Raw genomic sequence first — 15247 nt, 5'->3', positions numbered from 1 at the left:
TAGGAACAGATTGAAGCTAGACCAAAAGAAGTCTGTTTTGAAAAGAATAGCGTCCAAAGAGGAGTTTTCACCAGTTTAACTAAATCAGTGCACGACTAGGTGTAGACAACCCCTTATTCTTATTGTTATAATATATTCAGTGATCCCAAAAGCATTTTACAGATACATAGGGATCACTTCATTTGCTACTTCTGCAGTAGAATAGGGCAGCTGTTAAAAGCCTTACCATCAGTGATCTTCTTCTTAAAATGGGATAGATTTCTATGCCCCCTAGAAACAGATAAATTCTGAATAGTGACGCCATAGGAGAAATAGCAGCCAGTACTGCTTTGAGATGGGGAACAGCCCGTGGCAGGGAGGATGGGCTTAGTTACTGACAAATTTGAAACGTGTTTCACTTACAGAATATTACTTGCTAAAGTAGACGTTTAACATTTCATTTCGTAAACCTCCACCAGGTCAACGGGAAGGACATCTCCAGTGTTGCCCTGCAGGAGGCACTAGAAATACTTCAGAGCACAGACGACCAAATCACGCTGGAGGTGCAGAGAGAGAAGTCCTCCCACAAACCGCCCCAAACATCCGATGCTGCAACCCAGACGGATTCCAGCTGGTGGGAGGAGCAGTGCCCACACAGGGAGGATTTCACCCCATCGGGTTTTAATCTCTTCCTTGGCAGGTATGTGCATGGCCTTGCTTGGGGGTCTTCCACGAAGCAAAGATGGGATAATTATCCACCTCTCACCTCTGGACCTGCCCTGAACAGCTTTGCAATAGACATATGAATCTTACTCTTAGACTCCCCATGCCTCAGCAAGTTGGTGAATGCTTTGGAAAAGCTCTTCATGCTTTCCTTGGCCTTCCCACTGTAGTAGCCTTGCCACAAGGTTCGCTGGGTCCACAACTGCACTATCCTGTGATTAAAGATCCTGCAGTGAGCACTATGAATATGGACGGCCCAGCACTGGTTATTCACAAGTTAACCGATAGCTGAAAGACCAATATTTCCCCCATCTGAATCCTTTTAGGCTTAGTAAATGCTGTGTTGATTTACACAAAGCCCATTCTTACTGAAGTGCTACTTCCGGAGAGATTTGTGCGTCACACGGCTATCAACAATGCAAGCTTCCCACACAGACTGCTCACTCATTTTTGGTTCCTGTCAACCTGAGTGGATTTCTAATGGGCGACATCCTGTAACTTGAGTATAGCCCAATCTAGCTCTTGCCCTGCCCGTTCAGTTTTGGCCAATCACACCATAAGAGCAAGCCACTACCGCTGCCTGAGTGTATGACATTTAAAAGGAAAGCTTTCAGATTCATAGGCCACACCCATCCTCCTAGGGGATCACTGTCTGTCTTTTATTTAACACTCCCCGCAGGTCCTGCTACAATTACTTGCTGCCCCAAGATCAGAATGATGACAATGAACTTGGTTACCTGCCGACTGCACCTCGTGACGTGGAAAACGAAGAAGAGTTGGACTACAAGGTAGCATTTCTCCCTCTTCATATTTGCCTTTGTACATAGAGAGGCTCCTAGGCACTATGCTAATATAAATACTAATTAATAATGGAATCAAATCAGACTCCTCTCCTGGGCTGGGGAGGAAGGGAACTGGAGCAGTCAGGCTCTGAAAATCTTATTCAGCCACCTCAGCCTTACCCTGAGTCAGGGCTGCTAAATTAGACATAACATTCTCTGTACATGTAACATTTTGTTTCTCTCTCTTTCAGGAACTGGCCCTCGTTCGTCAAAAGGAGCTGAGCTTCAGCAGCTGTCATACCACCCCTAAAGATAACTACAGCATCTGCTTGAGCTTGGTAAGCACAGGCCCAAACGTATTTATACAGCAAACATGGGGACCGAAGAGGGTGACGGGCAACTCTTGAACTTCTGAAGGACGGTGCTAAGCCCTGGGTTGAGGCAGGAATGAAATTTGATCCCATATTTGTCCAGTGTGCTGTGGTTTATGGTTTGGTCAACCTCTGCTCAGTAGAGGTCCGTCCATGCCTGCAATAGAAAGGTGTTGTAGGTTAGGACTGAAAGGTACTGGTAGAGCTGTGTAGAGGGTTGGGATTTGAATGTGTTTGCATTGCAATGTATTTCCAAAGCAAGTCTCAATAAAAATGCCTCAGAGCATCTCCCTGGAGTTTAACAATATTCTGCTCAGTGAGAAGCAAGGAAGATAACATGGAAGCGAGTGAGGAGGCAAATTAAAATATAATTTGCTACAAGACTCCATTAATCCTGCATTTCCCTATTCAGCCAGTTATTATAATCTGCCTTTGATGTAATGCATTAGATGGGAAAATGTTCCACTCCCATGAAGTCTGCAATGCATTGCAATCCATCTGTAGTAGCTTACTGAGTGCTGTGTTTCCATTTCTTGATAGCTGGCTTAGGGACTCCTGCATAGCTGGGTAGGAAAACTGCATTAGGAAAAACTAAAAACTGTGTGTGTGTGTTCATTTTTAGACAGAAGAGGAAGATGAGGAGGATGAAAAGGGAGGAGAGCAGACATTTCTGCTCCCCCATGACTGGGACAGTGGGGTTGGCTGTACCGATGGAAGCACCCAGCTGGATGAGAATTCAGGACCCGATATGGATGCTGAACTCCCCTATGTCCAGAAGAGGGAGAGGGCAGATCACCGTGCGGGCGGGACACGTGCAAGTAGTGAGCTAGCTACTGAGGAGTTCTTAACCTACGAGGAGTTAAGTGATTCCAGTTTCTATGGTGTAAGCCCAGAAGAGTACAGGAGATTTCAAGAAATCTTGGAAAGAAAATGCCACCAATATCAGTTGTTTAAGACTCTTAATCAAGACCAAAGAACACCACATGCTTCAGAAGCTCAGGAGGAGGGGTCTGAGCAATCCTCACTGCAAGACCAATGGCTTGCTAAGTATCCTTTGGGCCAGTCTCATGCAGACTGCCCTCCACTGGTTGGAGACAGCGCCATGAGCGAAGAAAAAGGGACAAACCACAAAGCTGGACTTCGTCCTCAGAATGCAGTGAATGGAGTCAGAAAACAAGCAAATGTGGATAAATCAACAGAAGGGCAGAAGGAGCCAGAACCAGTTTCTCTTACACCCGAGAACATTGCTACTGGACCAAAAGCACTTGTGATTCCGTATCATGCACGCCGTTACGTGAGCTATATGAACCTAGTGCAGGAAGACGCCTCTGTAGAGGGCTTAAGCAACCAGCCTAGTCCACCAATGCTCTCACATCAATGCAGCAAAGGCATCCAGGGCAAACTAGATGAGGGGAACAGGTGGAGCCTGACATGCAAAAGGAGCAGACAACTGTTGAATAAACAGCAGAAGAGTCAGCTGCTAAAGGACAGGGCACTGAGGATCATGGAGGAACGCAGTGGAATGACAACAGATGACGATGCCTTGAGCGAGCTGAAGACTGGGAAGTACTGGAACAAGGCTGAGAGGAGGCAACACTTGCTCTTGTCCAAGCAGCAGAAACAAAGAAAGGAGCTCATGGTGCAAAGCCGGATGGAGCAGCTGAAGGAAGATGACAGAACAGGGACTGAGCGCAGAAGAGATCTTAGTATTATTGAGCTGAGTCAGAAGAAGCTGATGAAGAGGAGAAGCAGGAGAGTCTTGGACAACTGGATCACTATCCAGGAGCTTCTATCCCATGGGACCAAATCTCTAGATGGCAGGACAATGTATAGCCCTTTGTTGTCAGTCACCACAGTGTAGAGCTCCAATGTCTCTTTCCAGAGTGGACATCCGACAGGGCTCAGCAAAATGTGAAACACAGGTTTGTGACCAGCTCCACGTACCACTGACCCCCTGCAGGAAGCCAAGAGAGTACACTGAATTCTCAGTAACACTGGCACACATGCACATCCCTGGACTATTAGAAAACAGATACAGAAGAGGCGTCTAGTCTCCCTCTCCCTTCTGCCAGTGCAGGACTTTTCTCCCTACAGTACGTTATCTATAAGTGACAGGGATTTGGAGACTTCTCACAGGAGATTATATCACAATATGGACATCACAGAAAAGAAAGTTTTCCTGGTACTCAGCCTAAATCTTCCTTGCCTTCATTTGCACCTCATATCTACCCCCAGTGGTGACCCTGAATTCCTCTGCATTTGCATTCATTTATATAGCCAAGTGGTAGCAACTCACAGATCTTACTTTCCTCACTACCCTGGAGGACTATGGATAAATCCTTGACCTTCCGTAGTCCCACAAGGCCAGTTTTCAGGGCCAGCACAAGAGAGGAAATGCTGCAAGTACATCAAAGAAACCTCGCACCTATTGTTCCCCAAGCATGGTAATACAGTTTTTATTTTCCAGAGCTTGGGTTCTAGCCCTATTTTTCTGAGAAGTCCTTTAAACTGAAGAAACACTGTTGCAAATACATCTGTGGAGTAAGTAGGAATTTGCTCTGGAAATTGAAACAAAGTAGTAACGGACAGTCATTTATTATAACCATATAATCAAATTGACTTTTCAAAGAGGTTGCAGCATGCGCACTCTCAATGACTAGCAATTAAGGTACAGAAGTCAAAGGAGCTGTGCCAGTTTCCACTAGCTGAAGACACAGCCCTGTGTATTTAAACATAATATATTTCATACTGGCTTTTTCGAAGATGCTCTGCAGAGAACTTGTTTACTTTTGTATTCATCCCCTTCTGCCATAAAATATCACATTTTTGTAAAGAAGTAACCATGGGGATTTGCATAATACATTTCAAATGTCAGTACTAAAGCTTGTCATAATTTTTCCCTGAATTAGATGTACTGTAGATTTTTCTGCTTTCCTAATTTCTTTCACAGAGTGAAAGACCCAGTAAACCAGAGACAGAGACTAGAGTGAGAAAAGACCTCTGTGGATCTCACTGCCAGTGGGGCACTGTTCCCTACTGTTGATTGCTACGTGATTTATTCTCTCAACACAGGGAAAGTGACATCAGCAGATTCATAAGAGCACTGAATCCTTTAAAAAAAAAATCCTTAAGAATAAACTGGTTTCTGAATGGCTGAAGGAGGACTTATCCATACTCTGAAGTGGTTGGGTCCCGGTACATGTGCCAACTTAGATGAAAATTATGGTTGTGCCAGCTAATGCTTGCAGCCTCCCCATTCTGGCCTGCAAAGGAAGCTTGAGTGGCTCCAAACTGTTGCATGATTGGGGTTTAGAACTGTCCAAGGTCCAGTGGGGAAGAGAGCGCATACGCACCCACAGAAAAGGCAGTGGAGACCCAGCAACGAAGTTCATCACTGGGGCAATGCGATAAGGTAGACAATGCACAAAAATGATTGAACTGAGGGTCTAGAAGACATGACCTATAAGGGAAGATTGAAAAAATAGGATTTTTTTTAGTCTGGAGAAGAGAAGACTGAGGAGGGACATGATAACAGTTTTCAACTACATAAAAGGTCATTACAAAGAGGAGTGTCTCTTGTTCTTGTTAACCTCTGAAGATAGGACAAGAAGCAATGGGCTTAAATTGGAGCAAGGGTGGTTTAGGTTGGACATTAGAAAAAAATTCCTGTCAGGGTAGTTAAGCACCGGAATAAATTGCCTAGGGAGGTTGTGGAATCTCCATCATTGAAGATTTTTAAGGGTCAGTTAGATAAACATCTATCAGGGATGGTCTAGATAATACTTAGTCCTGCCTTGAGTGTAGGGGACTGGACTAGAAGACCTCTTGAGGTCCCTTCCAGTACTATGATTGTCTCACTACATGTTTGCACAGCACCTAGCACAAGGGAGCTCCAATCTCAGGCAGGACCTATATGCACTACTGCAGTACAATTAAGGTATGGAGAGGGAGCCCAGAAAACTAGCTGCAAAAGCCAGTAGTGGAATCAATACTAGCTAGGGAAATACTGTTCTGAACTAGTCAGAGGGTAGCAGGATGGCAACTGGTGAGCAATGAGCAGTCTACTCTATCAACAATCATCTATACCCTCCTAAAGTTCAAGTCTTAGGTGGCTCTGTTGGACACCCAAAATTAATGGACCTTTTTGAAAATGTAGGTTCTAAGTAACTTGCCCAAGTCTGCAGCAGGGCTATCATTAAGACTCAGGAGTTCCTGGTTCCGAAGTCCTGTGGTGACGTACCACAGACTTATGAAACTAAAAGCAAGCACATTATAAGAGATTATTTTATTGCTTTAATAGTTAAATCTCAGTTTATCAGAAACACACACCTACATCAGTTTGAAATACTGCCACTAAGACAGCATAAGTATTGCAATAAGCTATCCTTCTGTCAGGAGAGACCACATTAAAAAGCAGTTCACTCCTCTGTGGGTCTGTTTTTCCTGCGAGCCTCCAGCAAAAAGTAGAGAACTGTGCCCACCAACACACCTCCTGCCACCCCACTTCCAATTCCTATCAGGAACACCAACAAGGCCCTTCTTTGCCAAGGCTGCTGATGCCATTGTACTACAACACTGGTGGCATTCTGTTGGTTTGCTTCCTTTTCATTTGCTGCTAATTTCTGTTCCAGAGTCAAGGATTTCTGAAAGTTCAGATCCACTAAATGATTAGGGATCACTCGAAGCCCAAAGTAGATCCTCTTGACGAGCTTGAATGTCTTCATCAGCTGCACATCACACCTGTAAGTCCCTGCATCAGATTCTTTGGCAGGGGAAAGTTTAATGACATAGCCTGGGGTCTTGAAAGGTTTGAAAAGCAGATCATTTGTGGTGATTATGCCTCTGGCAAGCCTCCAAGTGTAGATAAAGGCCTGACTGCCAACACCAATCATCTCAGAAGACAGGCAGCTGAGCTCAAATGGTTTGCCAACGGGGACAGTGAAATGGAGTAACCCACAGATCCAGTTGGTCAGGCAGTCTGACCTGCGGAAGATACAATGACTCCTTTTGCCATGCGGATCAATCTGACATATCTCCTCCACCTTGAAGCCCAGGCCACAGGTGACACTGCAGGATGTGGTACTGACCAAAACCTTAGCCACTGCTGACTTCAGCTGCGCTGGGATGGTAACTGTCTCAAGGGAAGCTGCCAACAAAGGCAGATAGAAACCAAAAGCTAATGTCCCACAGATACAACTGTTTTCCAAGGTCTTCATCTCTGCATAGTCAATTTCATAAGCCACTTCTAAGTCAATGGCAGTTAATAGTCCAACAAGTGCAAGTCATTCTTCATAAGTGTTCATCCTACTTATTACCGAAATTCCAGCAGCAGAATCTTCATGAACTAACTCCCCACATACATTAAATCCTCCAAGAACAAGGACTTGAAGTGAAACGCTGCTAAAGAAAATGCAACCTATTAATAGGTTAGTCCTTGTTCGTCACATGGGTTCCTATTTCTATAACAGATGTTTCATAGCTCATTTTAAACTACTCAACTCCAACAACAGGAAACCCCCTTTGATACAAAATATTTTAATTTAAACTCTCAGGGAGCAAAAGGGAGAACCGAAAAATGATTTTAAAACAACTTCTGCAGCAAAGAGAAGTTATTCCAGTTGAATTTCTCCAACCCCAAACTATAAAACACAATCCATAATAAAATCTTGAAACCCCAATACAATGCCAACAAAACAATAGGAAAATAGTACTTACCATGTGAGAAGTACTGTCTTACATATTTGTACCTTGAAATTTAAAGCATTCCCCAAATCTCCAGGATCACGAAGATAAGCTTTTGACTTCATTGTCATCAGAACATCAAGAGTTTAAAGGCAAACTGGTAAATATTTTAATATAACCACTTATATGCTTGGCTATTTTCCTTTCTAATAGGACAGCAGACATTTTGTATATGCAGAGAGGTAACCTGGTTCTCCACTTCCTTCCATGGCTCAATTAAGTCTCTAAAGTTTCCATAACACATGCTACTGTGAAACAATGATGATGTCATAAACCAGCATAGGAACATAAGAATGGCCCTACTGGGTCAGACCAAAGGTCCATCTAGCCTAGTATCCTGTCTTCCGACAGCGGCCAGTGCCAGGTGTCCCAGACGGAATGAATAGAACAGGTAATCATCAAGTGATCCACTGTTGCTCGTTCCCAGCTTCTGGCAAACAAAGGCTAGGGACACCATTCCTGCCTACCATTCCAGCCTTCCACGAGGCAGGATGATGGCACAAAGAACGTCGCACTCATCCAGGTAAGCATCTTAAATGGATGATTTGATGAAGAAAGCTCCAAAATGGCCACAGCACATTAGAATACTGAAGTTAGTAAAGCCAGGCAGCTCCATTTGAGCTGACAGTATCAGCGTTCATGCGTAAGGCTGGGAGTCAGGAGCCCCAGGTTCTGCAGAGGTGGCTGCAGCTGCACTGACTTCAAATGCCACTTATATTAGCTGCGAATTTGACTCCCAGGTTGTATTCTGGACTCAGTTACTGACTCACTGAGTGACCGTCGGAGAGTCACAACCTTCACGTTCCAATTGATACATTAGCAAAACGGAAGCCACCACTTACAATACACGGGTGTTGGTGCAGGGAGAGAAGAAAATGGTTCCAAAGCAATGGTTCACAAAGAGCTGTGAAAGTCTTCGAAGACAGGTGCAATGAAGTGCCAAGTATCATGTGTCATGAGAAGTAAACATAGTATTTATTTCTGATGGAGCGATACAGTATTGTGACAATAGTCCAGTAAACAAAAGTAGTCCCTGACCAGCAAACTGATATTACTAAAGATCAGGATTACCTATGGTCAGATTGCAGGAACACTGACTTTTTCCTTAAAAATGAACAGTGCTAACAAATAACTACACCTCTCTTACCACCACTACCTTAGATTATTAAATCTGAAAGAATTTTTAAAATCCAGTTTACTGTTCTCTATTTATGCTGTTCACTTTCTCCATCTCTACATTCTCTCAATATCATTACTAAGCTCAGCATAGCATGAGAGTACTGGAACATAAATTCAATTAAGTCAATTTCTCTTTTCCTTATGGTCAGTTTCACTTTCAGGTTCTCTGTCCAGGAACTTTTGTGTTGCACACAAATGCAAACTCATACTTAAGACCATCTGTTCGCACTGTTTTTTTGTTTAATAGAATATGGAAATATTTTTATTAGACTAAGGATTTGTTTTTGTTAAATAAAGAAATTTTTTCAAGCAAATTCTTGCTGCAAAATAAATAAATAATCCCTAGATTGTAAATTCTTGTAAATTCTTTGATGGTTGTTTTCTAAGTTTCTATGGCACCTAGCACAATGAGGTCATGATCCATGGCTAGGACCTCCAGGGAGTGTCACAATTACCACAATACACAAATAATAATAATAGAATGAAAGGAACACAGAGACTTACCCACAAGTTTAAGAAATAAAACATACCTCTTTATTTACAAACACAGAAGCTAACATCACTGCTCTGTTGCAGCGATGACTACCAACTGGCCATTATCTGACACATTTTGTACAAAAACTACAGAGATATCAAAATAATGAATTAAAAAGACAGAAGAAAATAAACCAAGGACATACACTGTACAATTGGAGAAGCATTCAACACAACTGAAGGCTGGAGTCCATGAAAATTCATATGCGTTAAGACAATCTTCAGAGCCATCACCTGGGCAGCATTAGGGTTTGTGATGGATTCAGACACACCATAAGAGTTTAAGCTACGAAATGAGCTGTCCAGAGAGTTCAAAGGGCAAAGAAAGCTTATCAGAATATGTGAGGGTGGAATCAAAACTAGTTTCATTAAATGAAGCAAGACACTGGACTGCAAGTTAGGAACAAAACCACCAGCTTTCTTATGAACTTTTTTATTTCCAATGCTGCTACTGGCTGCTTTGCTTAAATTAGACCTAACATAGGTAACTGCCTGACTCACTTCTTGGGCTTCTGGTATGAGTGGATACTTTTGTATGAAGGATGTTTTGAAATTAAAAGAAGCAGTGAAAACAGGCTGAATTTACAAAGCCAAGGAAATAAATGAAAGTAGCTGAAGAGCAAGTGTAACACACCCTGAGCAATGAGGAGCACTAAGACTGAAAGCTCTATTTTAATTTGTTGCACAAAACGTCCAATAACATGGTACTGTCACCCGGAAAGTAGGCAGGGATGGAGAAAGAGAATCTCTATGATGTCCCATCTGCTAAGTCTCAAGCAGAACAGACTTTCTTCAGCTCAGGGACTGAATAAGGATCACCTTAAATTCAGATGTGTGTAGCCCACATAATCCTGAGAATACAAGGAGGTTACTGGGGGAGATGGTACTGTTAAACTTCAGTTTTTCCATGACTTCTGTGTGTATCTGTCACTTGTGGTTTGTCGTCTACATCTGAAATGGAAAGAATGAGCAGCCACACAACTTATGGGTTGTGATTCAGAAGGTAGCATCATTCTACTACACCTGCCAATTTTTGTCATTCTAGGTGTTATCACCATGAAATATGACATCCCATAATGGAATTACAGGTTTAAAAAGTATTAAATAAGTAAGCACTTATGAAAAATATTACACAAAAACTGTACAAATTAAACTAACAACTGATCTCCCAGACTGCATGCAGAAACTAGCCCCAAAGCCCACTTTTGCAAGACTGTGTGTGGAAGCTAGTCCAATGGTCCATTTTTGCTACTCATGCTAAGATAGTGATGTTATTTATGTAGGGTCCTCTCTTACATAGTCCGGAGTACCTCCTGAAAAATACTAGGAGCCTTCAACTCCAAGGAGTTCAATGAGAGTTGAGGGTACTCAGCACACTGAAGGACCAGGAGTATAATTTGCAAGACATCTGCTGCCTAATTTCTTATCTCCACAAGTTTGCAAGAAGTTCTCTCCTGACCATTCCTGTGGCACACTCCAAATCGTGGCTTGAGCCTGACCTCAACAATGCCCAGTGTACATGTTCTATAACTTAGCTATTCTGTGTACATATTAATCAATGTCACTTAATCATCAGCAGGGGCAGTTGTTAAGGAACAATGCTGACTGACTTTAGAGACCTTGCCATCTAGTTCTCCTTGCACAGAAGGAAAGTGGCAGCATTATACAGGTCATGGGGGGGACAAGGGAATTAAAGCATACACGGGAAGAAGAAGAAAGGTTGAGATTTTGAAAGAACACACAAACCTCCATCTTTCTCCTCCCCTTATTTCACCAGGGGAAATAAATCGGACCATTTAAAACAATAAATAAGGATCCTTGGCTCTTAAACCCGTGTTACTGTTTCATGATTGGCTTTTCTTGGCTCTTATTCAAGGTCTTTGATATTTAACTGAAAAAAAGCCTGAATATTTATACTACCATTTCTTTTGAGATAAAGATGGGGTTCTCTTCCTTCTCCACTTGCAAGAATGGGTCAGCAAAAGAGGGAGCCAGCTGCCTACACTATGGTACCTGACATGACAATATAAAAAGAACCAACACTGCAGGCAAAGAGATAAAGTAGCAAAATGCAACCTTTTATACCTTAGCCTAAAGGCAACAAAGTCAAATTCTTGGGTCTTTTATTTAGACTTACTTCTATCTTCTCCCTCCCCAATTCTACCAACAAAACAGTGTCATGAAGCTGGCATCTTTCGCCTGCACAAACCGACCATTCTTTGTAGACGTCAGAGACTATCTCAGCTCCTAATCCGAAATCTTTGCCTGATGACGAGGCATCAGACCTTGCACACAACCCGCAGTGGTGGTACAAAAGGGGTGTGTGTATGAAGATATTAACAGATTTTCTTTTAACTCACTGTAAAGTACTGTAGAGATGGCACAGAAGAAAGAATAACACACACAACAATTCACTGAAATGAGAGTTAATTAAATGGAAGTTCTTAGGAATACATAGTCAGAGGGTACATGGTCCCGGGAATAAAAATCTTGGCATGCTTCAGTTTCAGAACTAAAATCTTTGAAAGAAACAAACGGAAAATGATTTCTTAGCTTGAGGAAAGCAGGGTGCTTCACTTTAGCAAATGCTATAAGGAGACAATCCACACAGTTTCTTTGCAAATCTCCTGTCCTGAGAGTCAATATCTTACACTGTTTGTGGGAAAGAGGGTTGAGGAGAAGGAATGCAGGCCATTTTCTCTTCCATAATTCACTTCTTATAAAAGTCACTCCCTGCATCCACGAGCAATCAGGTTGCTGTATTAAGTTAAAGTCAGTCCATTATCTGACTGAGCACCTTGTCCATATTCCACATTATGGTGCCAACATAGGAAAGAACAGAGGAAGAGAAAGCAGAATGTCTTCATAACAGTTCTGAGATTGCACCACCTGCTAAAGAGATCAAAGACAGGTGAAAAATATTTCATCATCAGGGAACCCAAACAACTGGAGGCCATCAAATATGCTAACATTGTCAGAAGAGCAGGCTAAAACAGATATTTTCAATATAGCGTGACGCTTTTCACAAACATGACAGACACTGGTTTGGTGATTATACCACCACTTAAGTTGTCTGTGCACAGAATCCTAAACATGTACAGAAATACCAGATATGGACTAGAGGAACTCTGATCTCATTTTGCAGGAACTTAAGCAAACTTACCAGGTTTAAGTTTCGGACTTTAATTAATCCCCAAACTCCGATCAAAACACAACTGAACTCAAACACAAGTTCCACTTGGTTTTGGATTTAAACAGGTTTTTTTGTTTTTTTTTTTAAAACAGTTTCAGTCTTAAAATTATCAAAGGGCCAAGGCAATTGAGCTTGTTTATACTGAGACCTCATTTTCACTTGAAGAAAATGCATTTACTCTCAGACTGGGCAGTACAATGGCAGAGTTTCATCTGTACTGGGCTCAGCATCCCAGGCAGCTGACTTGCAGAGATGGAATGCATCACAGCAGTGCAGCAAACAGCTTCCAGAGGAAGTATGCATGTTGCATTGCTGTTTTAACAACTGACTGACTAATTCACAAAGCAGCACTGCAAGAAATTAGTGGCTTTAAGCAGGAGGTATGGTAAAAATCAGTCTTCGCTAGCCAAGTGTCTGCTTCTACATGGTGAGTCAGACTATAAGCAGGCAAGACTCCTGAAGCAGAGGGGAAGCCGGCTGAGTTTGAAGGTGACTATCCACAAGTGGCGTACACTAATGCCCTCAAGAAAAGATTGGTTGTCTAACGGAACATGCATGAATACAGGGTGGACAAGGGAAAGGCGAGAAAGAAGGTAGGCCTGAACATTTCTGTTTGAGATAACAGGGCTCCAGGAGTTGAAAGAGTGCATGCTCCTCTGTGGAGGGCATCGCCAGCTACTCCATCAACTTGATTCACCAGTTTGTTCTCCTCATATTGACCTCAGTCCTACCCTGAGATACACGAACATGGATCTATGAGCAGCCCCAGTAAGTCCAAAGGACTCCACAGAGGCATGCACTAATGCAGTGTCTCTCAACCTTTTTTGGTATCAGGGACCAGCTTGCTGCCTTCCTAAACTGTGTCAGGGAGATCTAAGGGACCGGCACCAGTCCACGGACCAGTTGTTGAGAAACACTGCACTCATGGATCTTAACAGAAGATATGTACTGTGTAAAAATAATACTAATTAACTGCTTAATGCCCAAGAACATCTGAATTAACACTAATGAAAAAATAAAATCCGTACTGATTGCACAAAGCAAAAAAAAAAAAAAAATAAAAGGCTCCACTGCCCATTAACATCCACTAAGATTGCTAAAGTTAGTGGGGGAATGGCTAAAGATTTATTTATTTAAATCCACTACTCCTTAGGAGAGAGGAGCCCCCATTTTTCAGGCTCTCTGAAAAAGCATGTGGCCTCCACTGGCCCTGTAGCCACCATTTCACACAAGCCGTACAGGTGTTCAGATCCCAACATCAACAACTATAATGGGTGAAATTCTATAGCCGGGGTGCTACAGGTTGTCAGACTATACCGTAATGGTTCCATCTAGCTTTGATATCCATGAGTTTATAATGATGTGCAAGAACAAAGAAGAAGGAGCCTATTTTAACTTTTGCTGCATTCAAAATACACGCGGGGAAATTTCTTTTAAAGGGAATTATAGAGGAGATGGAAGTAATACTGACGGCAAGCTGCAAAGGAAATGTAGGCTGTGATCCGCCTTCAAAAAATGTCTCAGGCAAGTCAAACATATTCATAAAGCTACACCTGCATGACTGCACAAACACAGTATCTGGAAAAGACCTGCTAATGATGATAATGGCACTAGCCTAGGAACAGGTAGACTACATTGGCACAGAAGCTCAAAGGTTAGACACCTTGTACATTTATTAAAAGCACTGAACAACTTGTGTTTTTTTTCTTTTGTTTGCAAATAGTGGTGAACGGTGAACAGTGTATAATGCTTTTCCATTTATAGCCGCCTGAATACAGTTATGTTAATTAGCAGTGTGATAAAAGAAAAAATGTATGGTATTCTGCAAACACTCATTCTTATATTTGTTTGGTTTTAAAACTGGTTCGGTTCCTCCAGCACGACATGGTGCAGTCACGATGTGCAATGGAAGCCTGCCTGGGTAATTTAGAATCCTCGGAACCCAGATACTCTAACACTATATTTTTGCTTTAAAAGAAAACGTATGGTGCTTAGTTAGTTGGGCAATCAATGATAATTTTAGAGACGTTAAAGTGCCAAAATGAGGATGACATTTGAAGCCATTCAACAACATCATCATCAGGGGTAATTTTTGCATAGTGTCAAGTTTGTTTTGGGCTAACAGCTTCAGTTTAATTTCAAGCATTTTGGAGTGTGCAGTACATCAAGAGATTAAATAGCAACAATAAAAACCAGTCAAGCTGCACACTCAATGGACAGATTTTGCTCTGGTAGGTAGACAAACTTCTGATATCATATCCCCTCATATGCAAAGAACAAGCACTTATTGATACCAATACAAGCAACATAACAGGAGCAGAGCAGGAAGGACAATGAGCAAGGTGGGTAACATAGGACCAGCAGTGTGGAGAAGGAGGGGGAAAAAATCAAATCTGGACAGCCTAAAATCCATAGCAGCAGCTGCTGAGCTCAAGGATGTGCAAAATTTTGTGTATGAATCAATCATGTCTTTGGGTCTCTGTGCATCACTCTTAACTTAAACACACCTAGAAAATGGGGCTCAACTCAGCAAACTCCAATTCATATTTTGCTTTTCTGTACCTAAATGAGCCTTTCCAAACACGCAGGTAGAAGAGCAGCTTCCCAATCTATTACCACAGCATGTGTCAGACGCAGACCTTTGCTTTCAGTCAATTTCAGCTGAAAAGGGCATTGTCAAGTAGCTAAACCCCCATACGTAGGTAAGCCAAACACAACCTAATGTTAGTGCACAGGAACCAGAA

The 15247-nt window shown here is 42.3% G+C and overlaps 2 protein-coding genes across 10 annotated transcripts in view; both read right to left on the bottom strand.

The window, feature by feature from the left end:
• The window catches only part of RBBP5 (RB binding protein 5, histone lysine methyltransferase complex subunit), a 174565-nt gene that overhangs the window by 146762 nt on the left and 12556 nt on the right, over positions 1-15247 (bottom strand). For 4 of the 9 annotated variants that reach the window (XM_073319999.2, XM_073320004.2, XM_073320002.2 and 1 more), the window contains exon 14: positions 11721-12202. The exons of 3 other annotated variants lie outside the window; for them this stretch is intronic. In XM_073319999.2, coding sequence (XP_073176100.1) covers positions 12174-12202 — 29 coding nt within the window. In that variant the 3' untranslated portion in view covers positions 11721-12173. Of the gene's footprint in view, positions 1-11720; positions 12203-15247 lie in introns of those variants that run through there. 2 more of the 9 variants (XM_073320000.2, XM_073320005.2) reach the window with 1 other exon arrangement.
• TMEM81 (transmembrane protein 81) lies at positions 6076-7801 on the bottom strand. The gene has a single exon (XM_073320006.1). The coding sequence runs from the start codon at positions 7069-7071 to the stop codon at positions 6274-6276; it is 798 nt and encodes a 265-aa protein (XP_073176107.1). The 5' UTR covers positions 7072-7801; the 3' UTR covers positions 6076-6273.

This window comes from Lepidochelys kempii, chromosome 21, assembly GCF_965140285.1.
Source record: "Lepidochelys kempii isolate rLepKem1 chromosome 21, rLepKem1.hap1, whole genome shotgun sequence".
NCBI lineage: Eukaryota > Metazoa > Chordata > Testudines > Cheloniidae > Lepidochelys > Lepidochelys kempii.
This window is presented reverse-complemented; position numbering and strand designations above follow the sequence as displayed.